The 16,384-nt window shown below is 40.9% G+C and overlaps 1 protein-coding gene and 1 long non-coding RNA gene across 20 annotated transcripts in view; one reads left to right on the top strand and one right to left on the bottom strand.

The window, feature by feature from the left end:
* The window catches only part of ZNF385D (zinc finger protein 385D), a 554,298-nt gene that overhangs the window by 429,536 nt on the left and 108,378 nt on the right, over window positions 1–16,384 (top strand). For 13 of the 18 annotated variants that reach the window (XM_083468253.1, XM_083468266.1, XM_083468263.1 and 10 more), the window contains one exon: window positions 10,733–10,870. The exons of 3 other annotated variants lie outside the window; for them this stretch is intronic. In XM_083468253.1, coding sequence (XP_083324379.1) covers window positions 10,733–10,870 — 138 coding nt within the window. The remainder of the gene's footprint in view (window positions 1–10,732; window positions 10,871–16,384) is intronic. 2 more of the 18 variants (XM_083468254.1, XM_083468265.1) reach the window with 1 other exon arrangement.
* Window positions 2,805–16,384, bottom strand: part of LOC310690045 — a 133,418-nt gene continuing 119,838 nt past the window's right edge. The window contains exons 6-7 of one of the 2 annotated variants that reach the window (XR_014517833.1): window positions 7,122–7,219; window positions 2,805–5,700 (exon numbers count right to left, since the gene is read on the bottom strand). This is a non-coding gene — a long non-coding RNA (uncharacterized lncRNA). Of the gene's footprint in view, window positions 5,701–7,121; window positions 7,220–10,876; window positions 10,992–16,384 lie in introns of those variants that run through there. The other variant, XR_014517834.1, reaches the window with a different exon arrangement.

The raw sequence follows: 16,384 nt of genomic DNA, 5'->3' as shown, positions 1-16,384 counted from the left end.
GGAAATGAGGCAAAAATGGCCTTGTTAATCTGACCTACTCTGGTCTACCACTGTAAAAAGGCCTATGTGGTTGTTGTTGTTGGTTGGTGTGTTTGTTTCTCATTTTCTTACTCTTCCTGGAATTGGTTGGGGACAAACGGGACTAAATCCCTGTCCAATATACACTGGACCACCAAGTCAGTACCTCTTGCCTCAGTTTCTGATAACTGACTACCTGTGGACCTACGTAGAGCAGGTGGGCTTAGCCTCAGAGTTATATGCTTTGAATTGCTGAACATGAGGCTGCCTTTGAAGGCGGTTTGTAAAGTTGAGTTGGTACAGAATGCAGCAACTAGAAAACTTGGGGGAATACTCATGTACAGTGGTACCTCGGGTTAAGTATTTAATTCGTTCCGGAGGTCCGTTCTTAACCTGAAACTGTTCTTAACCTGAAGCACTACTTTAGCTAATGGGGCCTCCTGCTGCCACCGCACCGCTGGAGCATGATTTCTGTTCTTATCCTGAAGCAAAGTTCTTAACCCAAGGTACTATTTCTGGGTTAGCGGAGTTTGTAACCTGAAGCGTATGTAACCCGAGGTACCACTGTACTGCTTATATTAACTGCCTAGGTATTTCTACCCCAATTTCAGATGCTGATCTTGACCTCTAAAACCATGCACTTTACAGTCGGTGTGGCATAGTTGGGTAGTGTATTGGACTAAAACCCGGGAGACAGGGTTCAAATCACTACTTAGCTCATTGGATGAACTGTCTTTCAGTTTCTTGATAGTTTTATTTCTCTGACAAAAGGCCTTTTTCCTCTCTCATTCTCAGGACACTTTTCATTTTTCATTATTATTATTTTTTTACATCTTCATAATTTGGCTATGTGCGTGGAGCTTACCTCCTCAATTCAAAGTGACTGAGGGTGGTGCGTGTGTTTCTTTCCATTTAGTCTTACTGTAAAGGCCTTCGGTAACTTGAGTAGGGGTGAAATGAATTGAAGGACTGTGGATTTAGACTTGGGCATGAGAAAGAATCATAGTCATATTTTTATGTGTTTTTTTAATAAAAAAATTCTTAGAATTTATGCATAAGACTCTTCCAGTTATCTCTTCCTGCCTTCTACATGTGCTAGGAGGCATGGCACAATGGGAAGTGAGATTAACTAGCTCTCTGTAAGTTGTAGCATCCTGCACAATAATAGCACAATCACTTTCTGTGCACTGGATGTCCCTTGGGTGCTCGCTTTGCATGCAAAACGTTTTCACCAAGTTAATTAAATGAAGTGCTCTTCAGATTTGTCAAATCTTGATGAGTGAAAATGCTTAAAAATTTTTTAATAAAGCATTTAAGTAATGTTTTAATCAGCTGGAGTTTACAGCTTTTATTTTAATAGTGCCTGGCTGGAAAAGATCAATGGTTATTTTATTCTGTAAAATCTTTACTGGATGGCATAATAAGCATCAGTCTTAAAATCTGCAGTTTAAATATGGATGGTGGTTATTAACCTGTTCTTTAAAAGCTGCAATTAGTCAAAAGCAACCGCTTAAAGAAATGACTTAATTACTCCAAGCAGAAAGGTTAAAAGAGTAAAAACTGGGGTGGGGGTGAGTGGGAAACCACAATGTAGTTGTTGCTGAGACAAGCATATGCACAGTCTATTTTTTATTTTTGTAAAAAAAAAAAAACAAAGCAAAAAAGCGGATGTTCTTTATGCTTTACAGTTTAATTTGTATAAATATAATTGTTTGTGGACAATAAGCGTCCAGAGACTGCACAGAAATAGCTTAGGTGGCCACAGTTCCAGCTTGAACAGGGGTTGGTGGCAAGTCATTCAGGACCCTTCATATATACCAATTTCTCTGTGGCCGGGGGCAGTGGTGTAGCGTGGGTTGTCAGCACCCGGGGCAAGGCAAGTAATTTGCGCCCCCTAACCCGTGGATTTTAGCACTCGAGTGCGAGCGCCCCCCCAGATGTTGCGCCCGGTGCGGCCGGCCCCCCCTGAACCCCCCACGCTACGCCACTGGCCGGAGGAGGCCCAGGTTAAATGGGATACCATTCAGAAAACCTCTTTCATTGCATTCAGATGATTGTGCAAAACTCCAGGACTTCTCACTCTTGCTCATTTCACACAGGAAGTCCTTGTTTTGTGTCAGATGCTAATATAAGAATATAAGAGCTAGCTGGATCATGCTGTTTTCGCAGTGGCTGAACTCGCCCCTCTGTTTCAGGAGTGGCTTGTCAAAAGACGGGGTGGCATGTTTTCTGATTCTAAAGTTAAACTATACAGTGGTACCTTGGGTTAAGTACTTAATTCATTCCGGAGGTCCGTTCTTAACCTGAAACTGTTCTTAACCTGAAGCACCACTTTAGCTAATGGGGCCTCCTGCTGCTGTCACGCCACCAGAGTACGATTTCTGTTCTCATCCTGAAGCAAAGTTTTTAACCTGAGGTAATATTTCTGGGTTAGCGGAGTCTGTAACCTGAAGCGTATGTAACCTGAAGCATATGTAACCTGAGGTACCACTGTACTTGAGATGCTAACTGCATTGTCCTCTGGTTTAGGGCTTATGTGACATCAAGGCCCTTTCAGCAGAAACCCTAAGTCCCAAAATCAAGCACACAGACTTTGGAGTTCTAATAAATAGCAAAGTAGATCCTGCAAGCCCAGAATCTGCCCACCTCTGAGAGAGAGAGATGCCTGAGATGTGCATCTCAAAATTACTTGAAATATTTAAGCATCTTCTCTTCCCACTGGCATGATCCGTGGTTGTTTGAGTTCCTCAAGTGACACATCGTTAGGAACACATTCGTCTTGAGTCCCTTCCTGGTGTGAACTAAATAAAATATGTCTGTATTGTCTACCCTGCAGCGATCATATGTACACAGTGGGAGACAGACATATATAATAGAAGAGAAATTTAGAATTCCAGATCCTGTACAACTCAGTTTGCAAAAAAAATTGAAGAATCGGATACAGATATCCAAGTACAGAATGCCAATAGTGAAGGGTGTGTTTGTGTGTGTGTGTGTGTGTGTGTGTGTGTGTGTGTGTGTTTGTGTGTGTGTGTGTGTAAATCACTGATTGACTCTTTAGAATTAATGAAAGTGGAGGCTGGATTATTCCCTTATTGTCACTTCCATGTACAGTGGTACCTCTGGTTAAGAACTTAATTCATTTTGGAGGTCCGTTCTTAACCTGAAACTGTTCTTAACCTGAGGTACTACTTTAGCTAATGGGGCCTCCCGCTGCCGCCGCACGATTTCTGTTCTCATCCTGAAGCAAAGTTCTTAACCCAAGGTATTATTTCTGGGTTAGTGGAGTCTGTAACCTGAAGGGTCTGTAACCCGAGGTACCACTGTATTTAAAATGCTTAAATGTGGTGATTGGTATTGACAGTGAAGCAGTTCATGATAGGTGATCTAAATGGCAACATACTTTGTTAAAATCAGATTGTATTTAGAATACATTATTTACATTATTTGAATGTTAACTATATATATTTGAACTTTTAGTAGGTTTTGTGTTGTAATTTTCATAGTAACATTTCAGAGGGTTTTTCATTTTCATTTTCAATATGAGAAGCAATGGCTGCTTCCCACCTATATTCAGTGCTATTTTTCTAGAAAAAACAGGTGCCAGGGCTCACTATGGGTGTTATGTTCTGAAGTTCTCACCCAGGGCCAGCAGGGGGATACTGTAGATAGTTATGCAAATAAAGGATCGAAAGTGACTTTCAGTGATTGGATAGTTACAGAAAGTTGTTACAGTAACGTTGTACTGGAGCTCTATATAAGCAGGCTGACTCAACCCTTCAGTTCAGTTCAGTTCTGGCCTGTGAATAAACAAGAGCTGTTTGAAGAATCGCTGTGTCGTCTGATATATTCACCCACAACTTAACAATTAACTTCTCCCTTGTTCTCTTAGAATGGCAATGGTGCCTGCCTGAGAGTTGCCAGAACTGAGTTCCGGCTGGGGGGAAAAAAAGCCCTGCCTATATCACAGATATTTCTATTAGCACTGAATCCACACAGTAGTTGTAAACATTCTGTATCAATCGTAACATATGTAATTTCTGTACCTGCCCTTTATATGTTTTCTACCCGGCACCCTCTTAAGTTTTTTACTGCTGTGGCTTCCAAGCACATTTTGAAGGGAGGGAAAGTAATCATTGCAATGACATTTATAGAAAAGCAATTTGGCTACACCTGTGAGAGAAACTGCTATGGTGGCATTTACATAAGGTCGTTCCATCTCATAGCCATGGAATACAAACAATAGGGTATTCTGAAGATTTATTTATAAAGAATAATTCGGTTGTGTGCTTCTAGTGATGGCACCCTGGATGCTTTTTCAAGTACAATTCAAAGAGCTGATGACATAGTTGAAATGACACCTTTGATACTGTTACTTGCAGGGTGTACCCAGGTAATGTGCTGCTTTAAAGTGACATGCATTCACTGAGAATAAAACCCGAATAAAACTCGAAATGAACCCTGCTGCTGTCTGTAGAATTCAGATAAGATTTATAGAGATATACAAAACATTTATATTACTTCAAAGATGCAAAGAAGTTGCCAATCATCTAATGTAGAAAAATGTAATTTATTAAAACTGCTAGTAAAGGTAAAGGGACCCCTGACCATTAGGTCCAGTCGTGACCAACTCTGGGGTTGTGGCGCTCATCTCGCTCTATAGGCCGAGAACCCAGCGTACAGCTTCCGGGTCATGTGGCCAGCATGACTAAGCCACTTCTGGTGAACCAGAGCAGCGCACGGAAACGCCGTTTAGCTTCCCACCAGAGCGGTACCTATTTATCTACTTGCACTTTGACGTGCTTTTGAACTGCTAGGTTGGCAGGAGCAGGGACCGAGCAATGGGAGTTCACCCCGTCGTGGGGATTCGAACCGCCAACCTTCCGATCGGCAAGCCCTAATCTCTGTGGTTTAACGCACAGCGCCATCCGCGTCCCAAAACTGCTATTAGTTTCCTAATAGTAATTAGATGGGAGGTGAGTCAGTGTGGTCTAGTCACTAGAGTTATGATTAGGGAGCGATGGTTAGGGAGCCCTGGAGGCAAATCTCCAGTCAGCCCTGAAACTCAGCCATGGCCTGTTGCTAGCATCCTTCTGTCTCAAGAGACAATGGAGTGTTCCTCCAGGGGTAAAGTTAAACTGCTGTGTTAACAGCACTGAAGTGACCTCCCTGGGGTGCAAGCTTGGGCAGTGTGTAGGAAAGTCTTGGGATGCCCAGGTGACAAGACCCTCCTCTCAGCCTTGCTGATGTGGTCCAAAGCATACAAGGCGTACAAGGCACCATCCATCTGTCTTAGGGACTCCACTCTGGATTTGTGTAGGGTTTGCTCTTTAGCCTTTTCTTTTCCCTATCCTGCAAGGCAGCAGAGATTTAGGGTCAGAGTTTTCCTTCTCTTGGATGGGCTACCTTCCCAGGTTGCTAAATTTGTATACTGCTCTTCATCTGTAGATCTCAGGGCGGTTCAGAGCATAGAAATACAAGATAAAAACACAAAATACATAATAAAAACAAGGACAAGACAAACCAATAGCCCCCTTCCCTTGCCCACTCTCTTTAACGTACCTCAGACAGAGTTCTTGTGAGGATAAAATGTATGTCATCAGCTCACTGGAGCATGGATATATAATACATGAAATAAAAGTTTTTCAGCATGCCAGTATTGGTGCCAGTGTTGCTAAGATTCTGAAATGAAAAGAAAAGCCAAAGGAACACTGCCAAATCCAATCATAGCAGTGTTGTCCAACACACTGCAGTGTTGGAACAGGGTTGCATAGGCAGTATAAGGTAACATAAAAGAGAAATGTCTAAAGGATTAAAAAAAGGAAACACACACAATAAAGTAGATCCAGAGAAAGAAAAGCATAGGATGAAGATGGACAGACATTTTCCGTAGTGTCAGAATTTGGGTAAGCAGCTTTAAACCATATTTTCCTGGTTTTAGCATCATGAGAAACTGTGGTTCAGCATTCCACAATATTTTTCTCAAAGATAGCCATGTGGCTCAGAGGGTGACAGAATGTGTGCTCCTACAGGGCCAGCCATAACAGATTGCTTGCCCCTGCTGCTCCTCTCACTGCTGCTTTCTCCTTCCTTTCACCTCACTATGTGTCAGAGGCGGTCACATGTATTCCATGCATCATGTTGAGAAAGGGGCCCTTTCTGAGAGAAAAATTAAGGGCAAGATCACCCAAAGTGCCAGCACCACTTTGCAACAATGGCGGCAAATTCCTGTAAAGGACCAACCAAGTTTAAAGATCCTTGGGAGCAATGCAGCGCCCCTGGTGGAGAGGAAGCAGCAGTTAGAGGAGCGGGAGGACTGGGAGAAGGACCAACAGTAATGGTGGTTCTGGGAGGTGGTGAATGTTTGCTGTCTAAGGCAAGCCCAGAGTCGTTTCCTGGGTCTGCAGATAGATGTACCAAATGAAGGAGGGGAGGGGTGCATGGCCACAAATCATGGACAAACATTTTAAGATCTGAACCAGATTATGCACTGTGTACAGAAGCGTTTGTTCTCAGAGCAGAAAAACCACTTTGGCCACGCTTAGATGGACACTAGTTACCCCTAGACTTTTATTTTCAAGCCAATGAGTTGCTCTAATAGAAATGGCTTATATACAGTGGTACCTCTGGATACGAACGGGATCCGTTCCAGAGTCCAGTTCACATCCTGAAGTAAATGTAAGATGCGACTGTGTGTCTGCGCATGCAAGGGTCGTGTTTTGCTGCTTCCATGCATGCGCGTGATTTCATTTTGAGCGTCTGCATCTGCACATGTGCGAGTGGTGAAACCCAGAAGTAAAACACTCCATTACTTCTGGGCCGCCATGGAGCGCAACTCAAAAATATTCATCCCAAAGCTACTTCAACCCGAGGTATGACTGTAATTGGTTTGAAATGGCCGTTTCCCCACTTGTGCATGACTTGGTGTCTTCCTTTTTGCACCCCTTTGTATAATGATCCTGTGTAAATGTAGCTCTTGGTTTCAGCCAGTTGTGGGTATGGGTAAGCGATACTTGTAAATCTAGAAGCTATCCCAATCCGTTTAGAAAGTGTATTTCATTACCCTGATTTCATGCAGTGCCTTGGGGGCCAAGGAGGCATACCTGTATATAAATACAAGTCCAGAAGAAGTAGCTCCAGATGTCTTTCCCTCCTCAAACTTGATGAAAGTAAGTCTGCAATAGCAATAGTCCACAGATCTCTGTTGGTAAAACAATGTCAGAGCATAACCAGCAATTCAGAAAACTCAGGTGGACAATCTCAACTTGTTTCCTTGTCTGCTCTTGAACTACCTTAGCACCCCTCGCTTTAGACATCAAAAGATACAGCTAGATGAGTGGCTTAGAGGTTCATGGTGAAACAGAGTTCTGTTTCTTTAACTTATCTCAACCAAGGGGCAAGGCTTCTTCAGTCATAAAGTCTGAGTAAACATATGAAGGCTCAGTAGGGTTCTGTGTCATTCTGCTCTCTAAGAACCATCCTGGTTTCTGTATATTTTGATTCTCCCACCTGATTTCCATCAGTCTACTGACTTGCTACCTTCTTCCATGTATATGTCCATGTTAACCTTGTATTAGGTATCTTTGCAGTTGATAACTGAAGCCCCAGGTGGAACACCTGTGGGCCCCACTCCTCCATGACAGCAGCAGTAATATGCAGTATTTTAAGTCAGTCCATTCAGTTCACAATGTGTATATATTTACATGATTTAACATACACAAGTGAATAATGGCTGGATTTCCTGCTCTGTTGGAAATACAGCAATCTTAGTTCTATGAGTCAACAAAACTGAATCACCTCCTGTGGGCTGTGGCTGTTGTGAGGAACAAAGGGGGGTGGATTGTAAATGACTATGTAGACTAAAATAGTGCTGTAAAATTATTCATATTGGTTTAAGAAGTGCCTTAATTATGTTATATTTATGAAAGCTCAGGTAACAAATTACACCTTTGCTTACAAAGCCATACAAAATACTGGGTATGTGCAAGTTCAGCCATGGCTTTGGATAAAAGAAGGGAAAACCTGCTGGAACTTAAGCCATCCTATTTGGTATTGCAGGAAAGAAAATGCAATGTGACATATTTGGAAGAAACTTTTTTCTGCCTCCTTCTGCCCAATCTGTTCATTGTTGTTGTTGGAGGAATGTTGGCTTGAAATCTAATTCTTTTTTTTTGGGGGGGGGGGTCTAATCTCCAGAGGCAAAAATATGAAATTATTCCACTTGTTCTTGGAACTTATCTCAAAACTGCACAAATAGAGCTCCATTTTTTGGGGGGGAGAAGAAAAAGAGTTGCTTTTTACAAAGAGAATGAAAAAATATTGAAAAGAATAATAAAAACAGCTTCTTGGATAGAAAGTGGTTGTTGTGTACCCCAGAACAAAGGATCACACAATTGTTGTGGTCGTGAATACATTGACTTTTGAAAAAAGAAAAGCACCCAAAGAAATAAGTAGGAAATCCCTAGTAAGCAGCACAGAGCAAAATGTTCAAAGTATGTAAGTGCCTAGCAGTTATGAGCAATGATGAAAACCAGTGGGATTTTAGGGAGCAGAGAACTGGTGGCTCACTTTGAAAATGTTATTTAGCCTATTGCTAAGATTACTGCTTTTAATCTTCCTCAGCAAGGCAAACACTCATTCGAGCAAATGGAGGTTGTGCTAACAAAGCCCTCTAAGTATCACAGCCTCCAACTGTGTAAAAGTGGAAGTTATAAAAATGCAGATTGTTCTTACTAAGAGCAGGACCTAAAATACAATGCTGCATGTATTTGTAGTACACAAACCTCATACCCTCCAACATTTCTCCGATGAAACTAGGGACGTCCTCCTCTTCCTCTTCTTCTATTTATTAATACGCCACCCATTTGATTGGGTTGCCCCAGCCACTCTGGGAGGCTTCCAACATATATTAAAACATTATAAAACATTAAACACTTAAAAACTTCCCTATTCAAGGCTGCCTATCACCTTGGCTCAGGGTCGCATAACTCCATAGGCTCCAACATTTCTCCAATGAAAATCGGGACGTCCTAAGGAAAATCGGGACATTCCAGGATCAAATCAGAAACTCGGACGGTTTCTATAAATCCGGGGCTGTCCCTGGAAAATAGGGACACTTGGAGGGTCTGAGACCTCTGTTTCAGAAAAGTCAGGCCTGCCAACTGAAACGAGAGACTGTTTCAACTGAGCAAGAGAGTGAATGTTGTTTGTTCACAGTCTTTTGTTGGCATTGAAAGGGCTGCATGTATCCCACTCAACTGTGAACAGTCTATGACCAGTTTTGCTCCTTTCATTAATACCTCAAAATGCCCAGAATGGATGCATGCTTTTCATGGGAGTGATAAAATGTTCAGGAAAAGCAATCCTTTCCCATATCCATTTTGCCTCAGTCCTATCGACTTTTAGTACTTATTCCCCATTTCACATTGACCATCTATTCATATTCTCTGTGTTCTTGCCCATCACATCCAGGACACAGGTGGATTAATAGTTCAGCATTTCAAGAGTCTGAATGGTAGATGCTGAACAGATTGTATGTAATAAATAAATGCTAATATATTTTACTCTGTTAGCAAAATATGCAATCCAGTATTGAGGGTGTGGACTTTGTTTTTCCATTTGTGAGCATAATCTACATGCTTATGGTTAAAACATGAAGGCTTAACTTGTTGAAATGCCATAATTCAACAGTAATGGCTTCTCTAATGGATAGAGTATTAGCCACAGACAGTTAAAAATGACACTGAGAATGCATTCAAAATTCAAAGAAACAAATATAAATGAACATGTGACTATATAATGTTCAAAATGAATCTGCTATATTTCTATAACTGCATTAAAACATTCATATTGGTTGACTTGTCAACACATAAATCTGTGTTATGCTGTATGGTACTTTAAAGTTAGGTGTAGAGTTTCCATTGTGATCTCTACTTAATTTTAAGCCAGCTATGTTTGTCTTTTTATAGTGGGAAATTGTTAATCATATTTGCATCAAAGTACAATACCTTTCTTAAAGAATCATACAGTAGAGTTGTATTAAAATATAATACAATAAATATGCAAAGGCAATATGGACACAAAGTCTTGCAGTCATAATGTCAAAAAGCATCACCTCTGGCATTTGCCTTGCAAATATTTCTCTCTCTCTCCTCCTCCCCCACCCCACAGGATTAGATTAGGAGAATGACAGGGCCTATTCACTGTCATGTAATAGAGTTGAGTAACTCTTGAATTAAAGTTACTCTTCCACAAACAAGCATTACAAAATGGGAGATAAATGGGATGTTTCTGACATTTTCCCAGAAGTGCATTTAAAACATAGTGAGATGTGTTTTTTCCTCATATGTTGTTGTCTAAACAAAGCTTTGTTAAAGTGTGTCTTTCAGAGAATGAAATCTTTTTAAGACAAGGAATATTTTGTAGACTTAGAAGTTAGCACATCAGGTAAGGAACTACAGAATGGGATTAGAGGAAATAAACTGGTGTGCAGTTTATCATTGAAGAAAGGATTGTGGAAATACCATACAATGTATATGCTTTATTAATGAATGCACAACATTTCATCAGAAAGTACACCCCCTTTTCCAACTCTTTAGATTACAATTAGATGGAGGAAACAGGCATTCTCATGATACAGATTTTTATTTTTCATTCACCATGTTTCAGAGTTCCGGGAATTTGTGTTCCAACTTTTCTTCCCTTTTCTATATAGTTTCAGAACAAGAACATGCACATCTCTTGGCCACAGTTCTGCAGCTCAGTTTTGTCCAAAAAAATGCCAGGGCTGGCTCTCTGTAGAGAAGATTCAAAAGAGGTAGGGACTAATTTTGGAAGTCTGCTGATTGGAGATGTAAGTCTGCTTCCTCTGAACAATGTTGTTCTATTTGTAGCTATTAAATAGTCATTGACAGACCCATTTTCCATGAACTTGTCTGAACCTTTTTAAAGCACGCTGTGGCCATCACAACTTCCTGTGGAAATGAATTCCTCAAATTAATTATTGTCTACATTAAGAAATCAAGCACCTGATCAATAAACCCGCTTATCTGTCAATTGAAGTAGAGGAAATTATTGGTCCTGTTCCATTGTCTTTGATGGCACTTGGTCTGCATGAGGAGCCTAGGGTTAAGACATACTTATGCAGATATTTTAACAGCCTTGGTTTCTACAGTCCTATAAGTACAGTAATGGAGTTTTTTTGCCGTGTTGAAAGCAGCATTGCTATAATCAGAGGAAGCTGGAGTTTAGCAGACTCTGCGTGCCTGCTTTTAGCTGAATACTCTAGAGCAAGCTACCTTTTTACAGGATATCATCTCCTGACAATTTACTGCTAATATACCCTGCTTTAGAGTGATTTATTCAGTGTGGGAAGAAATAGCCACAGCCAGGTTTTATGTGCTGCACTAATCTGTGTCAGAATAGCTGAACTAAAAGGCCAATGTAGGTCAGAAACGAAAGGGAAAGAATCATAAAACATATTCAGGGATGATGTGACACCTATCAGATCTTTATATTACCAAATAATTAATGATATGTAAAGAGAATGGCTGAAAGTATGTTATTCTTTCACCCTCAAAACTCTATAATTTTGGGCACTGATGAAATTCAGGACAGCCTAAATTTATGGTTTGGAATAGGTAAGAAGAAGTATTCCTTATATTAGACAAAATTAGCTGCAAAAGAATCTGAGGAACATTGGGATTATAGTGGGATTACAGTGGTACCTCGGGTTACAGGCGCTTCAGGTTACAGATGCCGCTAACCCAGAAATAGTACCTTGGGTTAAGAACTTTGCTTCAAGATGAGAACAGAAATCGTGCGGCGGTGGTGGGGGGAGGCCCCATTAGCTAAAGTGGTACCTCTAGTTAAGAACAGTTTCAAGTTAAGAATGGACCTCCAGAACAAATTTAGTTCTTAACCAGAGGTACCACTGTATAGACTCTCGAAGCAAGAAGGGCCAATAAATTTATCCAGTGGGTTAAAGGAAAGGCAAATATTCAGGGCCACTTGTCCATGTGATGTGCAAGAGAAATTCCTTTGAATCACAATATGGTAATCGGTGAGACCTGAACTCTGTCGTTAACACTGAGCACCTCATGCTTGATCATGTGTTCAGTACCAATTGGTCTAAACAAGTGCCTGTGGCAATCCTTCAAAGCCTGTTGAAGATCTTTTTTTATTATTCAGACAGACAGGCCTTCCCAAAGAGCTGGTACCAGCCGTGGCTATGTCAGTTTTGCAAAACAGCAGAATAATATTTTATATTGTTTTTACAGTATAGGCTTTTCCCATCATCCTTGATTTTATAAAACGGTTGTACTTAATCTTCAGTTTTAAAAAATATGAAGCAAGCATTTTTGCAAATAATAAATATGAGGAGTAATATAATGTAGAGTATATTATAGTAATATAATACTGTATAGAGTAATTCGATACGAGAATACACCATTTTTAATGCTTTTTTTATCCGTAATATGCTAAAAATGGCAGCAGCCCCCTCAAAATAACTTTCCTTTTTGGAATAAAAAAATTCCTTCCAGTAGCACCTTAAAGACCAACTAAGTTAGTTCTTGGTATGAGCTTTCGTGTGCATGCACACTTCTTCAGATACATTGAAACAGAGGTTCTGTTCTGTTCTGTTTCAATGTATCTGAAGAAGTGTGCATGCACACGAAAGCTCATACCAAGAACTAACTTAGTTGGTCTTTAAGGTGCTAATGGAAGGAATTTTTTTATTTTGACTATGGCAGACCAACACGGCTACCTATCTGTAACTTTCCTTTTGGAGATCAACTGGAAACTTCAGCATGTTGATTCCATGTGGGAGCCATAATATGAAGCACCAGTTACCGTGTGGATCTTCCACTTTGTGTAGGGGGATTCCTCAAAATTAACATAGTCTGCAATCCTGAAACAGGGACTCGATGGAACCTCATTCTGAGAATTACACTGCTAAGCGTGCTTTATTTTGTAGCTGTAGCTTGCATAAGTCACCTGTTATAGATTGCCACTGCAACCATAATTCTGCAAGAAAGTATTGCCCATATACCTATTCATAAGAAAGACTTGTGTGTGTTGAGGTTCTGGGAAGGGCTTTCCCATAAATTAATAGCTTTAATCACCATGGTTTATTGTGATGGGAATGAGTGTAGTCTCACTGCAGACTCATGCACTTCCTCATCCTCTGCAGGCACAACTGCAAAGAGGTGATAAGAAGCTTAATCTTCTGAATTTGAGCTAATCAGTTTCACATCATGTCCAAGCACCTGTACCTATGGTTTATTGAAGCAAGGCAGTCTCGTAAACCAGGATTCAAAGCTCTCTTGTTTCAACCAAATCATGGTCAATAAGAACCAGGTTTTTTTGTTCAGGTAGGTAGCCGTGTTGGTCAGAGGCAATCAAAATAAATATATATATATATTAAAAATTGTCCAGTAGCAATTAAGTTTGTTCTGGGTATAAGCTTTGAAGGTTCAGTTGATATGGCAAGTTGTGATAAATCCAAAAAGAACCCATGGCCATATTAGAAGAGGAGAGAGAAGGGGAGGACATGATCCCCTGGAATGGGGAAAATCAGGGTGGTAAACTATGGTTTATTGTAACACCCAGACATGGATTTACATGTTATAGTTTCAGAGCAAATTGAAGGAACGCTCCCATGACTTGGAAAGCATAATCCCAGAAGTAAAAGTATACCAGAGCTGATGGCTACAGCTGCCTGATTTCATCAGTGTCGCTTATAGCTAAGCTACTGGCAAAGCTTGCTCTTCCATGTATTTGGCCTTCTCTCTGAGCAACTTCGGCTATTTTTGAAACAGATATCCAACACCTTTTTAAATATTAATTTAAAATATTGTAGTGACAAGTCAAAGCATGAGAGAAGCTCCGAAAAGCCAGAACCGAAAACTCATGGGAACCAATGGGAGGCTCTCTCTGTTGCCTTAAGCATAACATTATAACTGGCTGCAAAATAGCAAGAGGAGAGAACTTTAAAAAACTGAAATAGACTTGGGAATTGCTCCTGTGGCTTTGTCCCTAACACTGAAGCTAATGAAATAGCTCTTGGTTATGCTTAGCACTCTGTGTACATTATAGCATCCTTGTACACAGCAGAACTGCTGACTTGGGGGGGGGTGTGGTTAGTATGTCTTACTAGGAGGTGCTACAGCAGGGGAAATGAAACAGGCAAGTTGAGTGCCACCAGCCCTCTCTTCACATCTGCCAGTTAAAGCAAAACAAAACAAAATTGTGCATGCAGGAGAAGAGTGTGTGGCGGTGTTTATGTAGCGTGAAATGTTTTGCCCAAATAATTGATACACATAATTTGTTGTTATGGTCAGGGACTTGTATTATGTGGATACAGACCGGATACATTTGGTGCAATTTGTTACTGAAATTCAGTACTGGAAATAGTTAATGCATTTGCAGCCAATTCAAATTGCGTGCCCAGCCGCACAGCCCCCAAACCCAGCACGACTGACTATAGAGTGGTAAATGAATGGACGTGACAACTGTCTGGGATTTCAAATGGCCAGAACTTTATTGATTCCAGATGTAGGAAGCCTTGGCATAGGCCAGGCATGTCCAAAGTCCGTTTTGGGGCCTAACCCGGCCTGCCGGTCAGTTTAATCCAGCCCTGGGGCAGTCTATCTCCTGGGGCAAAATCCTAAAAAAAGCTCAACAACTTCAATCATAAGAAAAGGTCAACAACTTTGGTCAGCCCTTACGCATGTTCACTTCATCAAATCTGGTCCTCTTTGAAAAAAATTTGGGCACCCCTGGCATAGGCATTGGGTGTGTATCCCTCTCAGTCCTCCTGCTGGAGGACTGAGGCATGACAGGGTCTATTTGGGGGGTGGATCCATTGCAAAACGCAGGTTTACGCAGGTGACCCCCAAACACTGAGAGAAGCTCTATGGCACACTAGCCCTACGCAGATGACACTCCCGGCCAACTGGGTACTACGCTTGGGGGTTGGCCGGGCTAAATAGATGACGAGCGGACCTGAGGGAAGCCTGCCTCTCTCAGGTCTGCTCACCCCACCTCACCCCTCTGGGGCTGCCATGGATTGGCTCGTTTGAATAGATGGGTTTTGGCGGGAATCCGTGAGCCTCCACGGCGGCCAAGGGGGACAGGGAGGCAGGCAAAGGTGGTGTGGTATACCAGGAAGGAGAGGTGGTGCCATGTCGGGCCATAACTGCCACTCACTTGGAAGGGCAGTAAGCGGCCATTACTGCTCCCACGCTCCACCCACTACCCAATGGAAGCTATTGAGCAGTCCCCTCATGCAAATATTTGTTATCTCACATCAGTTTTGACGCCTGATATTTATTTACATTAAATTTGATGTTTTATTTCAGTACCTGACATAAATGGGTAATTTAAACACAATTGTTATTTAGTATTTAAATGCATTTGATATTTGGCATGAATAGCATTTGGGTTTTGACAGTACTTATCAGATGCTGTGCAGTGGCAACTGACATGCAATGGTATGTAGAATTTTCCAGTAGACCTGCAGTTGTACTAAGCAATTTGGCTGTAATTAACAGGTAAATTAATAGTATTTATTTGGTATTTGAAAATATCTATCTGATTAGGATTTAATTATGAATTTGAAAGTTGGTAGCTTGTTTCATGTGATATTCTTCCAGAAACCAAACAGTAAAAATTGCCAAGCTTCTGCCCAAAAGCAAAAGAGTGGCTCTTACTTGTAAGTAATGATGAGATCTTTATTCAGACTAATAGCAGTACAGCCTGGGAAAAGAGGAGTTAGAACCTCCTTTCCCTGTGTGCTGATTAAATCAGCCTCCTCTCCATATGTTTATTGTTAAATAATCAGGGATTGGCAGCACTGCATTTAGTGTCATGTATAATTCGTTCCTTTGTATAAAAAGTTATAATTAAGTACATTAGTGTCCTGTCTATATTGTTCTACTAATTTCTGCCACACTGATATTTTCCTGATACCTGCGAATATGATTTAATATCTAATCCATATGTATAGGGGCATCACACTTGTCTTAATAGAAAAAAAGTGATGCAATACTTCTCATTTTAGGCTTTCAGCTGTTTTCTTTGGAAGGTGCAAGGCAAGAGAAACAGATGCTTGAACAATGCTTCTTAAAGAAATACAATTTTATAATTTTGAATAAAGAGACATGGGGAATTGGGGAGTTGGAAGTTGAGTACGAACATTGAGAGTTAGAGGTTGGGTAGGAATTAGCTGCTTTCTTATTTCTTTTGTTCTTGCAGAAAACAGCCTAGACGTTCACGTCTTTAGTTTTGCCTAGAATATATATATTTGCCTTTCTATTGTAGCGGGAAGCTGATTGTCTTTTATTTATGTGCTCCTCTATATGGA

The sequence above is a fragment of the Podarcis liolepis genome (genome assembly GCF_965112155.1).
Source record: "Podarcis liolepis genome assembly, chromosome: 12".
Classification (NCBI taxonomy): domain Eukaryota; kingdom Metazoa; phylum Chordata; class Lepidosauria; order Squamata; family Lacertidae; genus Podarcis; species Podarcis liolepis.
Note: the sequence above shows the minus strand (reverse complement) of the source record. Positions and strands in the feature narration are given on the sequence as shown.